This window comes from Sciurus carolinensis, chromosome 3 (assembly GCF_902686445.1).
Source record: "Sciurus carolinensis chromosome 3, mSciCar1.2, whole genome shotgun sequence".
NCBI lineage: Eukaryota > Metazoa > Chordata > Mammalia > Rodentia > Sciuridae > Sciurus > Sciurus carolinensis.
In genome coordinates, this window is record NC_062215.1 from 87,232,283 (window position 1) to 87,256,718 (window position 24,436).

The 24,436-nt window shown below is 36.1% G+C and overlaps 2 protein-coding genes across 5 annotated transcripts in view; one reads left to right on the forward strand and one right to left on the reverse strand.

Annotated features, from left to right (window-relative positions):
- Map3k19 (mitogen-activated protein kinase kinase kinase 19) overlaps nucleotides 1–8,330 on the reverse strand; it is a 60,069-nt gene extending 51,739 nt beyond the window's left edge. For all 3 annotated transcript variants that reach the window (XM_047545618.1, XM_047545619.1, XM_047545617.1), the window contains exons 1-2: nucleotides 8,069–8,330; nucleotides 2,927–3,122 (exon numbers count right to left, since the gene is read on the reverse strand). In XM_047545618.1, the coding sequence (XP_047401574.1) occupies nucleotides 2,927–3,100 (174 nt within the window). In that variant the 5' untranslated portion in view covers nucleotides 3,101–3,122; nucleotides 8,069–8,330. The remainder of the gene's footprint in view (nucleotides 1–2,926; nucleotides 3,123–8,068) is intronic.
- Nucleotides 8,331–20,956: 12,626 nt separating this feature from the next.
- The window catches only part of Rab3gap1 (RAB3 GTPase activating protein catalytic subunit 1), a 93,659-nt gene continuing 90,179 nt past the window's right edge, over nucleotides 20,957–24,436 (forward strand). For both annotated transcript variants that reach the window (XM_047545086.1, XM_047545087.1), the window contains exons 1-3: nucleotides 20,957–21,000; nucleotides 21,098–21,153; nucleotides 23,473–23,548. In XM_047545086.1, the coding sequence (XP_047401042.1) occupies nucleotides 20,983–21,000; nucleotides 21,098–21,153; nucleotides 23,473–23,548 (150 nt within the window). In that variant the 5' untranslated portion in view covers nucleotides 20,957–20,982. The remainder of the gene's footprint in view (nucleotides 21,001–21,097; nucleotides 21,154–23,472; nucleotides 23,549–24,436) is intronic.

A 24,436-nucleotide genomic window follows, 5' to 3' on the forward strand; every position in this document is an offset into this window, starting at 1 on the left:
TTTTTAAGAATGTCTTTGTGCCTTTGTGTGGTGATTCAGGGGAGGCTGAGCAGGAGGATTGCACATTTGAGGCCAGTCTCAGCAACTTAGTGAGGCCCTAAGCCACTTAGCAAGATCCTGTCTCAAAATAAAAAGAGATAGAGATGTGGCTCAGTGGTCAAGGACCCTTGGGCTTAGTACTAAATAAATAAAATTAAACTCCCTAGTACTAAATAAATAAAATTCAATTAAATGCCCTTTGCATACCTTCATGGCCCTGCATGATCTGTCCTCTATCTGTCTAGTCTCATCTGTGCCGTACTTCACTCTCCCTCTTCAAGGTCTAACCTTCCTTCTGTACCCCAAATAAACACTCCTTTTTCCAACCTAAAACCTTTTTCCTTTTATTCCCTCTCCCCCAACTGCTCTTTAAATGTCGTCCTTTATCATTATTTATATCTTACCATAAATGTGAACACATCACTAAGGTAAGGACTTTCCTGATCACCTTATCAACAAGAAAGAAGTTGTTCTATTGGTTAGTTCCAAGCACTAATAACAATTTGTAATTTAAGTGACTATTTCCTTATTTGTTGTGTTTCATTTTCATTATGGGCAAGAGATCTTATAAATTAATATTTTTTGAATGGGTGAAGATTATAGATGGTTTTGCTATTTAATGAGATGGTTAACACTGATATGGGTGTTCCTTATATGGATTGGGTACAGGAAAAAAATGAAGACAGTTTTGGACATATTGTATTTGGAATGTTTGTGCCATCCAAGTGCAGAGATTCAGTTGGAAGCTGAATCTACTATATATACAGGAGTTCAGGAGAGGGATGTTGACTTGAGTTATAGCAGGTGCTATATATGTATATATATATATATGTATATATGTATATATATATATATGTATACATACATACATGTATCCCATATTATTGAGGGATGTTAACATTCAAGGGATGAAAAAATGCACAAAGGAGATTTGAGTATAAGTTGCCACAGAAGCAGGGTGAAAAACCAGAAGGAAGCCAGTGGAAGAAAACAGTTCAGAAAAATTGGTGTCCAATGCTACTAAGACCTGAAAGTGAAACAAGGAAGTTGTAGATGACATTGACAAAAACAGTTTCAATAATATAGTAGAGGAAAATGCCAGAATACCATAGTTCAAATAGGTGAGGAAGTGGAGCAGTGAGGGTAAATCAGTAGATCATTCTTTAGAGAGGCTGTTGGAAGACAATCCTCCATGGTTTGTGTTTCTGCAGTCTCATGAGCAGAGCAGAGGTACTAACTACCTTTGTTCTAGACTAAGTTTTCAAAGATGTTTGAATAGCGAAAAGTCTTGGAAGATAGAAATAGGGTCTCCTTCTGGAGTAGTAGAAAGATATGCTTAAAAGATTAAAAGATCCGCTGTAAAAGATTAAGTTTCCCTGAACTCAGGATTCTTCTATAAAACAACCCATTTTATGTACTGGTATCACCTGGCCCTCTTCGATTTGCCCTGGGCAAATTGGACCTTGTGAAACTGAAGGAAATGCTGATATCCAGTCTCTTATTAGTAATAAAAGTAGTGAACTGTGATTTTTCCCTGATCCAAGAATTTCTTGTTTTCTGTCAGAGTCTATGACTCTCTGGCAGGCTAACTTCTTAGCTTCCAAGTAAGAAAAAGACTCAGATACTTCACAGTTGACAGCTGATTAAAAAGAAGAAAGAATGAATGAAAATTTAAAGGATGAGATGATGAGAGAGACCGGAATGACTGTGGAAGAATGAAGGCTTTGTGGGCTAATTACCAGGATTTTAAGAAACTTCACGGGAAATAATATCAAATGTGTTGACCAAATTGTATGACCAATTAAACAAGAAGTGTTCTCCACTTTATTGGCTTAATGAGGATAAACTAAGAGGTAGATGCAGGCTGATTAACAGGAAATAAATTCAATGGGTACTGTTCAAACAGTACCCTGTTTTCGCTAATTCTTCTGTGGGTGCTGTCTCCTCACCAATCTGGCAATTAGTCTCAGATCCACATTATTCATGCCATGGTAACATTAATGCCAAGATCCTTAGTGCATGGGCAAAAGATTCTACCCCCTTTCGGACAACAGTTATGAAGATAAGCATCTTTACTGCAAGAAGTGAAAAAGGAGAAATATTCATGACTAATATGAACAGAAACCATCCAAACTTCCAAATTTGACAGGTTCACTGAGGAGGTGGGTGCTGGGGTACATAGTGCTCATTAAGGAAAATCAAATTGATATGAGCCGTCTTCTAGCTCAGTGCTTCCTAAGGACAACCTTGTATCCATGTGGAGATTACGGAAAGGTCTCAGAATTTTTCCTAGGAGGTGTTGCCTGCTCTAAGTAAGGGAGATTTGGACTTCTTGGGGAGAGTTCCCTAACACAGACAAATTCCCATGGGAAACCATTGATGAGACATTGGTGAGTGTTCAGGCTCTTCCTGGCCTGGATTAAGGTTCATAATATTCCTGCAGGTGACCCACTAGAGAGTGAGAAACTGACCCAAAGAAATTCAAATTCTTGTGATTAGTCCCACTGTCCTGGAAAACTCCCCTAACCCTTACATTAAAACTCGATGAAAACTTAAAAGATGTCATGATAATGGGGCAGCAAATGACCTAGAGTAAAGTAGATTCCTTTTTTAAAATGTCAGGTCAAGCCTGTGTTAATCAAAGGCTGCAAATCTCACTGATGCAGTTAGAAAGTAATGTGACTCTGGCCATTAAGTTAAACAGTCCCGGAAGCTGAAAAAAGATAGTTAGTAGTAATGACCTTGCCTCATGATACAGGGCTTTGGATGAACTCTAGATATTGGAAGTTCATTAGGTTGAGCAATAAGAAGGAGGCATGATTCTGGAAACTAAACATAAATACACCTTGCTTATTGGGTGCCATTTTCTCTCTCCCTCCCCCTGTACCTCTGTTAGATTTTCTTCTGCTGCCGTAATGAGAGGAGTATTCCCAGTCTTTGGGTGCTGAAAGTCAAGGTTTCCCAGGATTGAATGGACTTTAGTAATACGGTCACAGATGAGTTCCACATCACCTCTTGAAACAACTTCCAGGAAATCATGAATCAGTTTATTTTTATTCATCTTGCTTGTTCCATATAATTGCCTTCAAGAGAAAAGAAATGACTTAATTATATGAGAGCCAGCAAAATGGCGGGTGGTTCAAATGTAATATATTCTGCTTTTACTGTCACCTGTTTCTTTCTTTCATCTCTTAAAAGCATTATAATAGATTTTAAAGCAAATTATTTTTGGTACTGGGGATTGAATCCAGGGGCACTTAACCACTGACCCACATCCCCAACCCTTTTTTGTATTTTATTTAGAGACAGGGTCTCACTCAGTTGTTTAGGGCCTTGTAAATTGCTGAGGCTGGTTTTGAACTTGTGATTCTCCTGCCTCCACCTCCTGAGCCACTGAGATTACAGGCATGCACCACTGTGCATGGCACAACATTTTTTTAAAAGGGAGAAAACCCTACATTTCCAACAGGTGTGGTTCTTTGCACACATATTTTAAGTTAGGAACAATAATAACTTTACCATTACTTTGGAAGATCTACTGTGGTACAGGAGAAGACAGGATAGATGAACACCAGAATGGAAAGAGCACAGGCTTTGGAGCCTGACTGAATATGGGTACAAATTACTTCTCCAAAGAGTACCAAGTGTGTGATCTTGGGCATATTGCTCACCTCTGAGCTTTAATTTCTCATCTCTAAAATGCAAATGATAGATCCCTCTCAAAAAGATTGAGGATCTGAAATACTACATGCAAACTGTTGGCACATTTTATAGGTGAAAATTCTTGTTAAAATTTAATTTCTTTAGTGTCATTTATTAACCTCCCTATGATTTTCTTTATGGACGTCTTTATCTCCCCAATTATGCTGTAAGCTCCTCTACAGCAGGGACATTCCATGTTTTACCCTTTTGTATCTTTCATAATTCTAGCACAGTGCGTCATTAAGCAACATGGAGGCCATCATTCTAGGTTTTCCAGGAAAGTCTTAGTTTTAAATATCCCATTTCAGTTTCCCAAATCTTTGAAATATTTCTTAAATTACAATTGCAATCTCCAAAAACTGCCCCTTTTCCATAGAGCATATTGCTGTTAGAAACAACATAAAATCCTTAATCAGACTCCACAGTCCAATTTCTGCTTCTGACTCCATAGTCATTGTATGTGGTCATGTGTTTTTCATCGAAGGGGAAGTTTAATCACAGTAATCTGATATTAGGTTGAAAGCCAAAGAATAAGAGGCTCATCTCAGAGTATAGCTTTGTGGGGAAAAAATATAAGAAAAATAAACAAGAAAAAGTCTAAAATTGGTCTTCAATGTTCTAAACACACAAATGCTTTCCAAATTCACAGGCCAACTACATAAAGCCCTCTTTCTCAAAAAAGAATATTATTTCATTCCAGAAATAGTACTATTTTGTGAATTCATCCATTCATTAGGAAGATGTTATATGCCCTTCAGGAGCTTTCATTGACCTGTTGCAAGGAACATTAAATTAGTTAAAACAAAATACAAGAAACAAAATACATGATTGTCAATGCAAGCAACTGCTCATGAATCTTACAGATGCCAGAGAATGGGGATGACAGTGTGGGCTGAAATACCCTGGAAAGAAAGCATCAACAATATTTGGAGAGTCAGAGTGAAGGAGAAAAGGCAGTTCTGATAGGGAGATGAGCCTGAGCAAAGGCCTACCCAGGGCCAGGGAAGGGAGAGTGGAACCAGATGAAAGTCTATACTATATTCCCCAACAGGTTGAGAAGTCCATGGAGAGTTTATAGCAGTGTCTTTTAGGACTGCTGGCACTTTAGGAAGATTGTTGTGACAGAAAATGGAAAGGCAGAAACAAAAATTTGAAAGAAATGGTTAACAGAATTTTTGACTGATTGGCCATAGAAAATAAAAAATAAATTCAAGAAGTTTAGGGTTGGGAACTGAGGAGGACTCGATGCTGGGGGATGCAGGCAAGTCTTTCTTATATAGAATAATAGATGAGGTCAGCAACAGAGCCAGTAGGTAAACAGGGTAGTTTTGTCTCCTTGGTTTTCAAAGAAATGGTGGTCTTTCATCAGTGCAGTTTCCTAAATTTGCTTGAGCATAAAATTACCTGTCCCCTTGTTATAAAGAAAGATTTCCAAGTTCCTTTAGTAGGGGTGGGTTGAAGCTAGGGACTCTCCTTTAAAAAAAAATAATATACTTTAAAAAATAGACTTTATTCTTTAGAGCACTTTTAGATTAACAGCAAAATTGAGCAGCATTTAAGTTTATGTCCTGCTCCTCCTTCCTGTCCCTAAGTTCTGTATTTGTTAACAATTGATTAACCTATACATTGGGTATTATCACCCGAAGTCCATAGTTTACATTAGTGTCTGCTCTTGGTGTTGTACATTCTATGAATTTGGACTAATGTATAATGATATATATCCATGCATTTGCTATTGCAGTTTCATACACAATAGTTAACAGCTCTAAAATTCCTCTGTGTTCTGCCTATTCATCCCTCATCCCTCCCAATGGACCCCTCAGAAGGAATTATTTTCTCGAAGGGCTCTTCTTTTTTTCCCTTTAAATCAAGCATTAAGGTAATTTCTAACAACAGTCAACTGACCTTATGATCGTAAATCAATCTATGGTTTTTCTTTCTTGCAGACCTCTTTATTTTCTAATTGACGTTTATCATTACTACCTGTTATTACTTTTCATTTAACTGTCTAAGGATCAATATAGTTTTCTCTCCCAATTTCTAACAAAGAATAATTTGAAATAGAGAATAAATTCCTCAAGCCTAGATCTTTTTTCAAAGGGATGTTACATAATAATAATATAACAATAGTACTAATATTCAATGCTTATTGACTTACTATGTGCCACACACTGTTTTACATATGAGGAAAATCAGATGCAGGCCTTAGTGAAGTAGGATCTCACACTGGAGAGATGAGAGTGCTAGTGCCCAAAAGGGTTTAATGGAACTAGTATTTAAAGGAGCAATTGCAGAATAGACCTGTTTTCCATATTTGGAGCTTAGATGGGGTGAATTCATCACACTCATTAGGCAGCATTGGACTGGCTTTCCTTTTGTTTTGTTTTTCTTTTTCCCCTTTCAGCTCTATTGCCCTCTGGCCCTCCCTTCTGCCAGGGTTCACAAGAATCCAATCTAATGTACCTGAGACATATCCTCAGATACATGTGTATCTTTATAAGGTTTATGATGCTGTTAAGCGTATGTGTGCACAGGTTTTAAATTTACACAAATGATATTGTACTGTAGAACTTGTTACTTTTTTATTTTAAACTTTGTTTTTAAGCTTATCCTTGTACTTATATGTGTCTCTGGGGGTTTTGTTTGTTTGTTATGCATTCACTATATTTATTATCTTCTCTCTTGATGATGGGCATCTAAGTTGCCTCTGACATCCTACTTTGCAAGCAACACTGTAATAAGTACACTGAATGGGCCTTCTTGTGTACTGGGCAAAAGTTTCTCTGCTATGAATGGGTAGGGTATTTAATTTCAATAAACACTGGCAGCTTATTCTCCAGAATGGCTTTATCAATTTACACTTCTACCAGCAAATTCTGTATCAAGTCTTTTTTGGGGGGGGCAGGTGCAGTACTGAGGATTGAACCCAGGGTCTTGTGCATGCTAGGCAAGTGTTCTACCACTGAGCCACATCCCCGTCCCTCCTTTAAGCTTTTCTAAGAGAAGAGGATCCTTGTTTGATTGCTGTCACTTACTCATCATTCCAGTCATTACTTGGAACCTTACTAAGGGCAGAAAGACCTGGTGATATACTCAAAATCAGGTTACAGAAAAATTTCAAACCAGTATAAATATCTGTTCTAACAAATTGCTTTGTAACTTGGATTTATATACATAGTTGTTTTTGAAAATGCAAAAGTATTTGCAATATCATTTCAGTTTAAAAATGCTTTCAGAAACAAAGGGTAATTAAAACATGTCTGTCAATAAAGCTAAAAATCATATTTGAATAACAACTAGATAAGAATAGTTATTTATATCACTAGCTTATGAATAAAGTAGAAACAAAACCTCAAAAATATTTAAGTTTATTACTTAGGGAAAATGTTATGAAGTTTGTTGTTTAACTCTTTCACATAATCTTTGAGGATATTTCACAAGTTGCATGTACCATCTAAAACAAAAAAAAAAATTTAGATTTATTGAAACCACCATCCCAAAGTTATCAAATCAAATTACTATAATACTAGGCAACAAGGTCATTATTTGGTCATTCATTCTCTCATGAGCTCAGTGAAAGAATGAGGATAAAATGGGCCCACAGCAATATCCCTACACACAAGTTACTCTTTCAATTATGATGCACAGACCCACATTGTTCAGTGAGCTCCATTTCTTCCTCTGACCTTCAATCTGTACATTTCCAGTTTAAGTTTCTTCACAAGAAAACTTTTCAATTTCCCATTTAGAACTGTTTTGAGCAGTGATTTTTAATAATATTTCATTTCGCAGGACTTTCTGGTTTAGTCTCTATTGAAGCCCAGTCTTAGTTTTAATTGTATGCCTGTTTATTTACTTGTAAAGTCAAAAGGTTTTATTATATTGTATATTTGGCTTGGACTTTTATGTAATAAAGACTTAAAGCAACAAGAATTCCATTTTATGTTAATAAAATGTGTTCAAGAATATATGAATATAATATTGAGTAGTTACAAGACTTATACCACATAAAATTTACAAATATTTAGGGGATTACGTCATCGTGCATATGATTCAATGGAAGCAAGTCTTTTTTATATGTTTTTCTTGTCATTAGTAGTTTATCCCGTGGTCTACAGGTGTTTGCATTTATTGGTAGGAAAGTCACAATACTTGAAAAGTCAAAAACAGTTTACTACAACTCAAAGGATATAATTATTTGAGATTAGGACACAGTTTTCTCCATCAATTTACCTGTTATTCTTCCTCTAGGACATCCTTTGGGGAGAAAAAAGTTTCAACACATGGTATTATCTAAAATGGGAGAAAAAGTGGAGATCTGGCTTACCTACGGTTTGTTTTGTTGAAGGAGTTGGTACACAGTTGAAGAGTTGCCAAGTCTAATAGCAGTCAACATCATCCTAATTCACTGTGGCACTGATTTCCAGGCCAGCTGTCAACCCCCACTTCAACTAGGAATCCATTTAAATACAGCATAGATTTAGATTTTTTTCTCTGATTTTTTTCCAGTTTGCACAACACAAATACTTTTTTAGAAAATTAATAAAACTGGTTTTGCGTGCACAAACCCTTCAGTTGGCTGCAAGGTGACTGCTTAGTTTACAGGCTGTCACCCAGGCAACCATCCACTGTGTGTTGAGCTTAGAGAATTGAAAGCAGAACAATCTCCTCTAGGAAGGAAAACAAATGTCCTACACCCTTTCGAGTTGCTGTTTGAGTGCTTAAAAAAAAAAAAAAAGTTGGGCCCTTGGGTACCTCCATGGTTGACACAATTACCATTATCACTTGACTTACAGAGAGTATATCTGGGAAAAGTATAGTTTTGTAATCCTTGTCAGGTACCAAAAGGGTTCCCTTCCAAATCTGAGGATAGGTCACAGAGCAAGAATCCAATAGATTGCCTGTGAACTCATTGTATTCTTGGATCCATGCTTGAAAAAGCAACACTGAATGGAAAATCCTTACATTAGAACAAGCTAGACAAGCTTGTGGTATTCTGAAGCAAAATCTTTTGTAAGTTGATTGCATTTTTGTCTGATTCATAAATGGCAATAAGCTCACTGCAAAAGACTATGACTACAAAAACATACTCATTAGGAAGTAGACCCAGGGCCCTCTAAAACATAAGGTCAGCTGACATTTGTGTGTTGCTAGATTTTTTTTTCCTGCCACTTATTAAGAGATGCAGTGGTTTCTCTTCTAATAAAGACTGTATCATTATGTATTCTCAACTAAAGGTGGTACAGATTTATATCCGATAATTCTTGGGATGACATTAAAAACATGAAACCTTATTTCCATTTTGTTTTCATTCTCTATGATTATCCATGCTAATTTTTGTATTTTCATTATTTGGTCAATTTCTCATTTTAACTTCAAGATATTCTTTTTTTGATATCCATCCTGAGAAGGAGCTGATGAGATAAAAGAACCCAAACCTGCAAGACAGACAGACTTGGGTTTCAGTCTTAGCTCCACAGTTGTTTATTTAACCTCCCTAATAGGTTTATCAATCTGTTAAATAGTTGATAAAAATCACCTTGATAAATAAGAGATGTCAAATTAAATGATCAATAGTTTTTATTTGGAACATGCTTCTAAGAAAATAATAATAATAAAAAATATTAAACGTAATAATAATTATTATAATTGTTATTGTTATTATTATTTGTAGTACTGAGTTTGAATTCAGAGTCTTGTACATGCTAGGCTAGTGCTCTGCCACATCCCCAGCCCTAAAGAATTATTTGTTTTTCATCTGGAATTTAGTTTAACTAGGTGTCCTGTGTTTTTATTTTTAAAATCTGGCACTCCTACTTGTTGACCTCCAGAGCCCTCAGTTGCACAGTTAAAATAATAGTGCCTTCCTTGCAGGGTTGTTTGATTGTCTATGCAGAAAATCTAAAAGAATTGACAAAAAACACCTCTTGGAACTAATAAACAATACAGCACAGATCTTTAAGGCAGTGAGACTATTCAATGATAAAGTAATGGTAGGTACATGTTGGTATACATTTGTCAAAATCCATTAATGCCTACACTAACATTGAGTCCTAATGTCAACTTTGGATTTTAATATCTAAGCAATTAGTTAATAATAACATATTGATACTGATTCATCAATGGATGTATATTGCATCAATAGAAGATGTAAGTAATAGGGAAAATTGTTTTTGAGGGGAGGGAAATTTGGAAACTGTGTATTTTCATATCAATTTTTTTGAAAAATTTTAAAATGTCTACTAGTAATTTTTAGAAGAAAGACATTGAATAGGAAGCATTTTTACCTAAACAAAACCAGGAAATATTTGTCACCAGTAGATCTGCACTACAAAATGTACACAGGAAGTTCTTCAGAGTGAAGGGAAATGACACCAGATGGAGATTCAAACTGATAAGAATGTGTGAAGAACAGCCAAAACACTAAATGTGGGGGTAAATATAAAAGGGAAAGTGATGTAAATGTTCTTAAGTAGTTGGAAGGTTCTTGTATTTTATTAGAAGTGATACAGTGTATGTACATAAATAGTGAAAAGTGAAGAATGAATAGTTTCAGTTCTAGAATAACTAACAAAATTAATGCAGAGGTAAACTAGCAAACCAAAAAGAGATAAATTAAAATGCAATTCTAAAAAAATTTTAATTAACCCTAAAGGTAAAGAAGTAAAATGGAACAAAGAATAGATGGGCAAATAGAAGACAAATAGTAAGATGTTAAACATCAACTCAGTCATACGAATAATTATATTGACTATAATTAAAAGGTAAAGGTTGTCATAATGGATAAGGAAGAATACCCATCTATACATATAACCTCATATATGCTGGATATAAGAGACTATCTTCAACACAAATACAGATAGATTGAAAGTGAACAGAGGGCAAAAAATACACCATAAAGACATCAACCAAAAGAAAGTTGGTGTGGTTATATTAACACTAAATAAAATAGATTTCAAGACAAAGAGTATTTCCAGAGATAAAGAAAAATGTTTCACAATGATAAAGGATTCAGTTTATTAAAAAATCATAAAAATCATAAATGTGGAACAAAATTGACAGAATTAAGAGACAAAACATGAAAATTCCACAACTATCTCTGAACATTTTAACACCCCCTCTGGGGAATAATAAATAAATAAACAAGCAAAAGATAAAGGAAAAATAGAGACAAAGAATATCCAAACAGCATTATCAATCACTTTAACCTAATATATAAATGTAGAGTTCTAGACCCCCAAACTCTAGAATATATATTATTTACAAGTGAACTAGGTATAGTTATCAAGGTAGATCACTTTCTGTGTCATAATCAGGTCTCAATAAATTTCAAAATGTTGAAATTTTTAAAGTATATAATATGACATCTAGTAAAATCCCAAATATTTGGAAATTATACAAACACTTCACGGAAACCCAGGAAACAAAGAATTCACCAGAGAAATTTTATAATATTTTGAAATGAATAACAATAAAAATGCACATAACAAACTTTGTGGGATATAGTAAAAGCAATGCTTAGAAAGAAATTTATACCTTCAATAATTTTATTGGAAAAGAATAAAGGGTTGAAGCCTTTGGCCTTCAAAGATTCTACCTCAAGAAACTATTAAAAAAAGAATGACATAAACCCAAATGGGTAGAAGCAAGGAAATAATAAAGTAAGCGCATAAACCAATGAAACAAAAATAGGCCAACCCTTCCCCCCCTACACACACAAATTTTCCCATGGCAAGAGCCACAATCAAGAGAACATATTGGTTAAGAGCAATGGGAAAAACAGGGGGACTGTGGGGAAGACATCAATGATAATCCAGAGAGAGATGCTAGAGGTAGACTAGGTGATAGGGATGAGGAGGGAGAGAGAAATTGTTGAAGTCACAAGTACCTATCAATAAGTGGAAGTGTTCTAGGCAAAAAAATGTAAATAACTGTAAAAATGCTTTTAGTTGAAGGACATTCCTATTAGTACATTTTTATGGAAACCAAAACAAAATGAAATAAAGGGACTTGGGAAATGACTGTTTGCCTGAGGGTCTCTGTCACTTACTTGGCTCAAAGAAACCAATTATGGATAGCATTTTTACACAGTATAATTAAAGGTGATCTAGATCCGAAATTCTAACACTTTCATCTCTCCTTCATTTTGATTATAGTTAAATATGGAAAACTACAGGTTTAAGCTTTTTTCTTCTTTCCCATGATGATCTGGCAATGTTATGGGAGATACATACAAATGGGACCTATTCACTTCTTTTTCCACATTTTTTATTCATGCATTATAGTTGTACATATTGATGGGATTTGTTGTTGCATATTTGTACATGAACACAATATGATTTGACCAATATCACTCCCCAGCATGATCCCCCCTCCCTTTTCCCTTCACTCCCTGTTTCTCATTCCTTCATCCCTTTCCTCTACTGATCTCCATTTGATTTTTAGATCTATCCTACCTTTCTTTTCCTTTTTCCTTTCTAGTTTCTGCACATGTGAGAAAACATATGGCCCTTGGCCTTCTGAGTATGACTTACTTTTCTTAACATGATGGTCTTGTTCCATTCATTTTCCAACAAATGCCTTAATTTCATTTTTCTTTGTGGCCGAATAAAACTCCATTGTGATTATGTATCTTCATTTTCTTTATCCATTCATCCATTGATGGACCCCTAGGCTGATTCCATAGTTTGGCTATTGTGAATTGTGCTGCTATAAACATGGGTATGCATGTATCACTGTAGTAAGATGACTTTAATTCTTCAGAATAAATATGGAGGAGTGGTATAGCTGGGTGATTTGGTGGTTTCATGCCTAGTCTTTTGAGGAACCGCCAGGCCAATTTCCACAATGATTGTACCAGTTTACAGTTCCATCACCAGTATAAATCACTTTTTATTAACTATATAAATATTGGGCAGGAGAGGCAGTTGGTCTGTGATCCATTTTTCTATCATTACTGGATAGAGGTGGGGGCTCAAAGAAAGAAAGAGAGAAAGAAAAGTAAATGATTCAATATTGTAAACATTTGATAACTGGACCTCCTGGCAAATACATTATTTGCTAGTCCTTATCTATGGAATGCTTTTTTGCAGGATACCCCCAATTGCAGGGTGGCTTATGATAAATCTATGGATTTAAGAAGCATGGCTTCCAGAAAAATGTCATGTATTCACATATGACTATAAAGTGAAATGTTTCATTATAGAGAGCATGTATATGTCTTATAAGGAAGGAAGGAAGAACCTGGAAGCTGTCCTTTGTGTCTCAGATCTCTCACTGCTTGCCTGTGCCTGTTGACTGACTATATTCCTGAAATTACTAGTAAAACTTGATCCTAGGTCCAACTTTGATTACTTAAGACTGATTTGATATGATCCTTCATATTCTCATGCACAATTTGTTTGGCTACTGAATGCAATTACTTTTGAAACATACCTTTGAATCTCCACCCATTATAAGATACTAATAACTTCAAGAGAAAGAAGAAAAGATAAAATAAATTACTGAAGACAACAAAGATAATATTTTTGATGAAAGGGGCCTTAGAATGGGAGTTAGGATCACTGAGCTCTCCCCCTCAATGTTATCTAGCTATGTGATTTGGGCTTAGTTTTTCCATTTATAAAATGAAAGCTGTACTTAAGAAATACCCTCAGGTTCTAAAAACCTGGAATTCCAAAATAGTAAATAAGACAAACAATTTTTTTATATAGAAAAACTAAGAAATAAAGCATAAAACAGTGGGAAAATCTTCTCTCCAGTAGTCAAAATGTTCAAAAGCCCACCCTCACACAGCCTTACTCCCAGGGATGGCCTCTGCGAGCCAATATACTCCCTCCAATCCACTCTATTCCTAGATCATTTTGTACTTCCCTTATGACACTTAACAGAGCCATCCTTGTTTTAGAGTTATTTTATCTCTTCATTAGATTCTAGCTTCTGGAGGACCAGAATGTGTTTTAATTATGTTTCTTCCATTGTGTCTTACATATAGAAGGTTCTCAGTAAATGTTTCTAGAACTGAAAATATGCCCAGGAGAGCTCTAAAACAGTGTGGGATTTCATGCATGGGCATTTTGCTCACTAAAGGAAAATCTCAGGTTCTCAGCAGAGCTATATTTTTATTACATTCTGGTTGGGTAGAGAGGAGGAGAAATAATTTCAGGAAACATTAGTGTCATATGAGATGCTGTACGAAAAGCTTGAAAGTGATGACAATTATAGTTTCAAATCCAATGATAGCTGTAAGAGAACACTATGAGTAATTTTGGAATGCTTGGGCCACCCCAGTGTGTATTGAGTAGAGAAGGATTAAAGGATTTTAAAGTTTTAAAAAGAGCTTTTCTGCTGAGGCAGCAGTGGTTTGAATTTGAGCTGCATCTTTGGCATGTTAAGTATGACCTATTTGTCCCTTCCAAAAGAGTTGTGGGAAAAGGTGGACGATTTTTCAGGAATCTATTGCTTTTAAAGAACAAAATCCTTAGAAAGTCAGTGGAAGGAAAAAGCAATAGAAGAAAAGAGACATGATAAATAGGACATCTCAGTGGGCTGAGAAGAGAGAAAAGGCAGATCATTGAGTTCTAAGAGTTAGGGGATTTCCTGCTATTCTGAATGAATGGCTACTGGTTTCATTAATGAACATATTTTGCAACTCAGAAAGCCATCATGAAGAGGAAGGACTTCCACTCTATGACATGGAGGCCACGGCTCCCAAATATGATTGGTCATCAGCTTCATCTGGAAAGAATTTATAAAAACACACGTTCTTATAATTTCACAGAAAAACAACCAAAATATTTGAAATAACTCTTTACAGGAAATGAATACAAATGGCTAAAACACACATGTAAAATTGTTTTACCTCATTGGGAATTTGGGAAATACACATCAAACCACTGTTTTTTGGTTCACATTTGGTAAAATTACAAAAAGTTGTTAACATTAAATGCTGTGGGGGAAATACTCTAGAATGCTGTTAGTGAGTATGTAAATTAGTAAAGCACATTTTGTATATTACAATCTGTTGGTATCTGCTACATTTAAAAATGCACATACTCTTTAACCCAGCATTTCCATTTCAGTGTTATCCTCAAGTTATTCTAATACATGATCATGAAGGTGTCAGCAGAACGAAATTTTACACTAGTAGGTTAAAAAAACTTTTACTATGGAGAAAATTATAAAAATGGTAAGTGAACAATATAGTATAATAAAGTCCCATTCACCCATCATCTAGCTAATACTGTTAGTAGAAGCAATAAATAGTAAATGGTCTATGTGTCAAGTCATAGGAACCTGTTAAAAAATAATAGATCCATACTTTGAATTTTGGAATGCCATGCAGCAATATAAAAAAGGAAGAAAGAGATTTTTTAAATATATGGGTTCCAACTTATATATTTAAGTAAAAAAGTGAGTTGCTAAGTAATGTATGTAGTGTGATACTGATATGATGAGGAGGTTTGGAGAATATGCCCAGGAGTCAGCCCTACCACTGAACAGCTGTGTGAGTTGACAAGCTATCTTCCTTCTGCATCAGTTTCCTCATCTGTAAATTAGGGATGTATGATAACAGTATCCATCTCATAGGGTTCTTGTGAGAATTGAGTGACATACCATCTTATTTGTGTAGATACATTGATTAAAAATGAGATTAAAAATATTTCTCTGTTTACAGATATGCATGTAAACACTTATGGAAAGATCTGAAAGCATTCACACAACTGGTGTCCAGTGATTGTATCTTGGGGATACTGCAATTGAAAGGTCAGTAAAGGAGGTCACTTATCTAATGCATATTATTTAAACCTCTTACAATGAGAAGACATTCCTCATACTTGCATAATACTTAAATAATCTAAGTTAAAACACAGATTCCCAGGGTCTATCTTTGGGGATATACAATAATAAATATCTCCAAAGAACAGACATAAATGGAAGATACAAGATTAACCGTAGAAACATAGCAGAAGCTGTAGAGATGGAAATTCTTGAATATTAGACTAAAGTGAATGTTCAAAATATCCAAAGGAAAAGATCATCACGCCCTGGGAGATGTTATTGCTGTGAAAGTAGTTGGTGGTACTCAGAACAGTGTGACACAAAAGAAGACCAGGATTAGATCTAAGATTTTGCATTTATTAACCATCTGTAATGGGAATACTTCACCATCTCAAGCAAGGAAAGATTGGAGATTAAATAAGAATGCACATATGTAAAATAGTCACTAGTTGTACACAGATATGTGCACAAACATAATGCTTAGTAGAAAATCCATGTTCTGTAAACTTGTACTCAGTTCTTAAGACTTTTTTTTTTTCCAGTTATTTTATTTCCCATCTCTGGGTTCAAGATTCATGAAAATATCTAAAAAACAGAAACACAAAACTTGTGCAAACTAAATCAACCTGTCAGCAAGCATTGTCCTGTGTGAATCTGCCAGACAAGTTACAGATATAAAGACTGGAACTGGTTGTTCTTGATTTATTATCACCTAGAAGAATTCAATCACTTTATATTTTAAATTTCCTGAAGGCAGGAACTTTTTTTTTTTTTAAATTTTGTTTCCCAGTTTCTGGAAAGGTGCTGGCACATAGCAGCTGCTTTTAACAAATGTTTACTGAATGACTGGATGAATAGTAAGTGTATGTAGACAGAATTATTTTTCTTGGAATTCTCTGGAGATCCCTTACCTGAGTGGCTGCTTTCTGATTTGAGAAATAGAGGACTTAATTTTTAGAATGTAAGATATTACGTGTATATTCTGAAAAGTCACTAGAATATTTTTCTACCATTGATTTTTATAAAGAGCTTTAAGAAATTGGATAACCATCACTCATCCCTTTCTAAACCATATTATACTTACTTACGTCTTATCTCTCAGTCCTCAGACTGTGAAACCCCAGCAGGCAGGGATTATTATTCTTTGAATCCCTCCATAGGATTGACCACAGTGCCATGACAGTCGACTCTTGATAAATATGACTGACTGAATGAAAATACGCTAATAATTTTTATTTAGAGAATTTCTCTTCAAAGTTTCTTGTTTTCTTAGTGTCTTCCTCTTCTAACTGTACCTTCTATTGCAATTATTCCATGGCAGCATCTTAGAGAGTTCCTGATTCTCTCTGCTCGGGGCATCAAGACAGAGGAAGATGGTGTAGTCCCACAGCTGTTGCTCCTTTCACAAACAATGTTTGCTCTATCACTGTGACCTAATTAAACCGCTACGCTCCCACATTTCTCTGAGGACTAAGCTGAGGGTGATTTTTCCAGGCTTCTAATCTCTTAAATTGCCTATGTGTCAAAATATCTCCCCATGGCCATTATTGGTAACACCTTGAAATAACTGAATTATACCAGAGAGGAAATGCACTTGCAAGGAAAAGCTCTTGCCTTTGGATATGGAGCAAAATAGCTCTTAATACTGAAGAAACAGAATCCTTTCTGCTTTGTGAACCAGTGGAAATCTAATAAAAGTGTGTCTCCCCTGGGTATTTTACATCATTAGCATCCTGGCTTCACACTTCGATTTAACAAATAACTTATTTTAAAAATTTCTCCAGGGAGAAGATGAGAAGCCAAAAATATCCTGGAAGAAAATTTCACCTAGCAACCTGGTAGAGCTGCTTCCTAAAGTTTCTAAAATTTAACTTTATGCAGCAAAATCTTCGTGATTTTTTTTTTAAGTTTTTGATTTTGGTATGTACTTAAAGGAGGGAGAAAAGTCATGTCTTGCAAGTGAGCAACACTTTGTTTTTCATGGTTCAGTCATCATAATGCTACTACTATAACTGATCATCTATTCAATGCCAAGACATTGTGCTGTTGAACATATGAACATAGAACTTAATGTCTGCTATCTAGTATAGGTGGTACAAAGCTCATTCTAATGAGAATCAGATTCAGGAGTTAAGTAATTTACCCAAAGTCATACAGTTAATAAATGTCTGAACCCAGAACTGTTTGATCCTAAAAGCCATGAATTTATTTCATTTGGTGAGAATCTTAAAAAGTGAACTAGTAACTCTTCCTTTTATACATAGGAATCTCCCTGTTTGTATCCAGGTTTTTTTCTCCTCCTTGCTCTTCTCCAAAAGAGTCAACCTTACTACATATACTTCATTTCCTCCTATTGCACATGCTCTGAATTCCTCCTGTTCCCTTGCTGCACAACTCCAGGAGGTGCTATTCACAAGGTGGTCTCTGTAGGGGGCGCCTATAGTCAGATTTCAGGACACATGGGAGTAGTGTTTCCTGGAGTTCTGTGATCACCATTTCTGTGGACTTCCTTCCCTCTCACTTTATTAAGAACAGTCTCCTTCAACCCTCCCATCTCTCCTTCAACATCAATCTCTGTACTGGACCATTTCAATCAGCATACAAACATGTATATTGTTCTCTGCCTGAAAAGTGAACGAACAAAAAGCCAAGAACCAACCAATCATCTGTGACTTTACATTCCTCTCACTTGCTTTTTCAGCAGCAGTCCCTATTTACCATTTACGAATGGTCTCCTCTCTCAGGTTCTATGCCATCTTTGTTCTTCTCCTATTTCTTTTGCCATTCCCTTCCTTTATCTTTTAAAAAATTTTGTGCTAGTTATACATGATAGCAGAATGTATTTTGACACATTGTACACAAATGGAGCAAAACTTCTCATTCCTCTGGCTGTACATGGTGAGTCACACTAGTAGGGTAGTCATACATGTACATAGGGTAAAAATGTCCATCTCATTCCCCCATGTCACCTCCACACCCCTCCCCTTCCCTCACTCCCCTCTACCCAATCCAAAATTCTTTCATTCTTCCCTAGACCCCCACCCCCACATCATTATGGGTCAGCATCTGCTTATCAGAGAAAACATTTGGCCTTTGGTTTTTTGGGATTGAATTATTTTGCTTAGTATGATATTCTCCAGCTCCATCCATTGACCTGCAAATACCATAATTTTATTCTTCTTTAAGGCTGAGAAATATTCTGTTGTGTATATATACCAAAGTTTCTTTATCCATTCATCTGTTGAAGGTATCTAGGTTGGTTCCATAGTTGAGTTACTGTGAATTGAGCTGCTATAAACATTGATGTGGCTGCATCACTGCAGTATGCTGATTTTAAGTTCTTTGGTTATAAACTGAGGAGTGGGATAGCTGGGTCAAATGGTGGTTCCATTCCAAGTTTTCTGATTTCCTTTATCTTTTGCTGGGTGCTATCCATTCTCTAAATATAAAATTCTTCGGGGCTTAATGTGAAGGATCTTTTCTTCACTTTCTATATTCTTTTCTTAAATCACCTCTCCTGTTTTTGTGATTGAAAATACCAATGCTCATGAATTTATACCTTCACCCCAGGTCTTGCCTGAGTCCTATTCCTTACCTGATTCTCCATAACTGCCCTGGAGTATCTTACAAGCTTGTCAAACTTAACATCTGCCAGACTGCACTCTTTTTTTTTTTTTTCCATGCTCCTTACAACCTTCCCTCATATGGTTGCTTAGGCTAGAAATTTGAAAATTATTGATTCCTACATTTCCCTCATTCCTGAATTCAATCCATCAGCAAGGCCTGTTAATCCTATCTCCAAAACTCCTACCTTACCTCATCACCCTCCTCAAAGCCTAAGCACCATCTCTCTTGAATTCTTTTTCTCCTGCTATTTCTACTTCTTCTTTTGCCCCTTTCCCATCTATTATTCACAAGGTATCCAGACTTTTGCAAAATGTAATTTGGATCACATTGCACTCTTACTTAAAATATTCTAGACCTTCATTGTACTTCAAATAAAATTCAACCCTGTTCTAGAAGCCCCTATTTGTTCTGGCCCATTCCTCTCTCTCCAACTTCATCACAGAGGTTGTGCTCTAGGTACAAGACCCTTGTTCAGTTCGACAGAGCAGATTTTCCTACCTTCCAATCTCTAGACATGCTCAAAGCCTTTCCCACCCCTAACCTGGCTGCCTCCTTTCTATCCTTCAGCTCTCCTCCAAGATGCTCCTTGTCAAGATTACCTTGACCTTTATGTTGCTGATAGTGATACTGATACAGATTGTACCTCTTCCTGTTCATGCAGCAAATTTCCAGCTTTCCTAATAGGCCCTGAGTTCCTAGAAGCCAGAGGTTGTAGTCACAATATATCTTCACATTCCTGGAAGCTAGCATAGAGACTGACTTGTAATAGTTTAATAAATGCTTGTAAATGAATAAAAGTGCAAACTGAAACCTCTTGGGACAGATTACTGCAGTAGTAATTCAGTCCCTCACTTTTGTACTGGACAGAAACTAGAAGGAGCACCAAGAGACAGGAGTGCAAGATTTGGCACTGGCAATAATTGTTGTCAAAATTCTTCTGACCTTTAGTTTTCTCATCTACTCTGTCTATACCACCACATCTTTTATGTCCCTAACTTTAAGTCTTTTATGACTGAAGATGTATTTCCTAGTCAACCACCTCCAGATTTTCTGTGGGTTGCAAATTTCATTAAATAAGATTAAATTGTAAAAAATTTAATTATGAAAAGCTTCAAACCTAAAACAAAGTATAGAAAATAATACAATAAACACCCACGTACATATTACTGACTTAAACAATTTTTGACTCACATCTTTTCACGCCCATCCCCACTCATTTCCCCTTTCCATTACTTTGAAGCAAATCTCAGACAAGGTATCATTTCACCTGCAATATTTCAGTATGTATGAGATAGAATTCTTATAGCTGGCATTCCTTCTGTTCCTCAATGGCTTAAAATGAAGCATTCATTGAACGGCATGTTGTTCTTTCCTCAAACCAGATGATTTTTCATCACTTAACCAAACTGGATAAGTTCTTTAGGGGGTGTGGTGACAGAAATTGGTGGGATTTTATCACCTACTTCAGTGCCTGGCAATCAAAAAACAGTCTAAATGAAAATAATCCCAATGTGCTTTCGGTTTTTTAAGACAATCTTATCCACATGAATCTAGGACCTTGCCCTACCTTTCTTCTGGTACTTTCCTGTAATCACTTACTGTACAAGAAATTTTCAAATATCATTAACCCATCAAGACAGGAAGAGAATGCTAAAGCCTTCCTTCCCCTGGGAACAAAGAGCATTCTCCAGCCTGAGGACTCACCAGCAGAAGGCCGAGCCTCAGGGGCGTGGTCTAGACGATGCTCCGCCCACTGTCGCTCACCGCCCCCCGCCTCTCGCTCTTGCGCTCTTCTTCCCGGCAGTCCCAGCGACCGACCCGGCGCGCCTCAAGATGGCGGCTGACAGTGAGGTGAGTTCTCTCTTTCCTACCTATCCTGTCACTAAGTTCGCGTCTCCACGTCATCGCTCTGGAGCTCAGTATCTTTCTTTTCTTCCCCTTCCCGCAGCCCGAGTCCGAAGTATTTGAAATCACAGACTTCACCACTGCCTCGGAATGGGAAAGGTGAGTCGCATCTCCGGTCACCAGTACCCTGGGCCCCGGCCTGCCCCCGTCACTTTCCTACCCCAAACATAATACGTGTGACGTCGCTTCTGTGAGAAAAGTAAAAGCCGTGGGCTCGAAGTCGTTGCCTCATCCCTTCTTTGGTTAGCTACAGACCTTTTCCGCGTCCCGAGTCTGGCAAGTCCCGGCCCGCCCCCGTCGGCCGAACCCTGACTTGACAGGCTTTTAGAAAAAGTTTTGTTTACTTTTATACCACTTTTACTACACATTTGTCCACACGCAAAAATCATTTCCGAGACTACCACTACCATTCCTATTTTCATTTCTGTTTAATTCATTTAATCATAAGCAATATACTTCGCAGCTGCTTTTTTTCTTCCTGTGGATATTGGTATACCATTTTCAGGATGAGGCCTTTCTCAAGTGTTTGATGGTTGTCCATCTGCTACGCTCCCACCATCTCCATCCTGTCTTTTAGAATAACCTTTTTACAGAGTCTGCATATGGCTTTGGAACGTTTTGATTTGGGTTGTAACATTTTAGTGGGTAATGTGCCCAGGCTTCCTGTGCCTGTCAAACTCAGAGGAACAGCTGTGTGAGTGGAACTGTTGTACCACTGAAATTAGTGGAAAACCAGGTTTGTGGGGGAGTGATAGCTTAGTTTGAGGTTTTGTTCGGTGTCACAGAAACCCTTCAGTTTTGTCAGTGTTGAGGTCAGTATTTAGATTGTTGAAATCTACATACTTTCTGATTGGGAGGTAAAATTTGTGAATATGTAATTAGATGGCAAAGGAAAATATAAAGAAGTTCCTGCTGGAATAATGATTTGACTTGTAGTGTTCCCCTGCCTCTCAGTCAGTAAGACAACCACACTGACAAAACTATACTGAGCTGGTAGTGTTTCCAGAGTCCTGAGTGGCAACAAAGGGAACCACCCCCTCCCCACTTCATCCTTATGTTTAAAAACAAAAAACCCAAAATAGTTGCAAATAGTTAAAATGTAATCCAATTGGCACTGAACTATAAAAATAGTAGTTTAAATAGGGATGATATTGTTTTGAACTACAACATTGCTGGAGATATATTTGTAGAAAAGATAGGAAATTAACCGATTTGAAAATAGGAAGTAGAACCTGGGTGCTGGTGCTTATATTCCCAGCTAATTGGGAAACTCAGGAGATTAAGACCAGCTGGGCAACATAGCAGACCCTGACTCAAAATAGACAAGACAGATAGGGAGTGGGTTGGTTTGACATGAGAAGGGATAGACATCTGACTAGGACAAACAGGTGAGAATGAACCTTTCTGACTTCATGAAGAAGTATCTCCTATTGACAGGAAACAATTGATTAATATGGAAGGTGAGAGAGCCCAGGTTGTAGATAACCTCCAGAGCTAAGTGAAGGAATCTAGGTTCTATACTTTCGACCAGTGATTCTCAATCTTTAGTGTGCATTAGAATCATAGATTGCTTGGATCTACTTCAGAATCCCTGATTCTGTAGGTCTGAGGTGGAACCCTAAAATTTGCTTTTATAACTTGATCCCAGGTAAGGCAGATCCTGCTGATGAGGAGACCACACTTAGAAAAGAACCAATGCTTAAAAAAGTAATGCGAGACTCTTGATTTTAGAGTGGCCAGGTGAGGCAAAATGAAAGCGAGCATCTTGCCTTGATTCATTGTTAGGGTGGTGATTTGATTTTAAGGGAGAATTAGAAAGGAGAATTATAAGATATTTCAAAGGAGATTTAGATGAATGAATTTGATATGTATGAGAGTGGAGAGAATCAAACATGGAACTGCAGTTTTTTGCCTAAAAGAATGAAGATAAAGAAGTGTCAGAGTGACAGAGCAGTTTTGGACTTGTTGAATTTGAAATTAATATCTTGAAGGTAGTTAGAAAAAGCAATTTGAATTTTGGAGGGTGGGGTGAGAAAACAGTGTTTTGAATGGAAAAATGATCACTTCCCTAGTTAAATATTAAAATATTCTGAAGTTGAATATTAAATCCTTTAGTTTTTCATATGGAAATAATTGTTATGAGGATCATCACAAAATAGGAAATTGGGTTTTTGGCTTTTATGCTCTTGTTCGTAGAGTAGAACTGAAAAAATGTTAAGACTTTGAAGCTCTATAAAACTTGAGCTAAACAAGATTATTTCTGCTTTTATTCTGTATTCATAAATCAGGCTATTAAACTTATAAGCCTTTTATAATCAAAATGTTAAAATATAGAAATTATCTTTTAAAAAAATTGTATAATAGGAAAAAAATGTGCAGTTACATATTTAGAGAAACCCTTTTTTTCCTCTGTCTTAGGTTTATTTCTAAAGTTGAAGAAGTCTTGAATGACTGGAAACTGATTGGAAACTCTTTGGGAAGGCCACTTGAAAAGGTCAGATTTATTTGCTGATGTCATTGAATTAGTATTTACTCTGAAACCTCTGTTTTTAAGTTCTCAGTTGTACTTGGCACATTTGAATTAAACATTTGATTTTAAAGTTACGTATAATCTATAGATATCTGTAGAATTTGTGGCAAATGATATGACATTTATGAAGTGATTTTTAAATAATAAAGCTTTATATAATATGATGTCATTCTTTGTGAGTGATTTTATTTGTTTCATCAGAGACTTTTCACTTGCCTTATCCCTTGGAATGTTAGAAATTCTTTTTTCAAAGTTTTTTAGTTGGTCACAGAAAAATTGCACTTACCAACTTCTTGTGTAGAGTGTTTTACGAGGAAACACTCATAGTTTCCTCCCAATTAATGAGGAAAAATTTTGGTTTTATAATATACTGTTAGTTAACAGAAATTTTACCAAATTTTTGTATTTTGATACCACTAACAATAACCACCTCCTTACCTATTTTAATTGTTTTTTAGAATTTTACGAAAGAATGAAAAAATTATTCAATATCGAAGTAGAACTCTAATTCTAATCAAAAGTACTGATAGTTTTACTCACAAACCACACTCAAATGTTTCCTAAAGAATGTATTCTGGGGGCTGGGGTTGTGGCTCAGTGGTAGAGCACTTGTCTAGCATGTGTGAGGCGCTGGGTTTAATTCTCAACACCACATATAAAAATGAATGAGATAAAGGTCTATCAATGTCTAAAAAATATTTTTAAAAATGTATCCTGAGAACAAGCCTAGTTTTTTGTTGGATTTACTGAAGAAATCTAACAATTTGATCTTAACTTATGTAGGTGTTTAATATGTTAAATTCATTTGAAGTAAAATCAGTCATTCTTTTTGTTATTTATTAACTCAGTAAT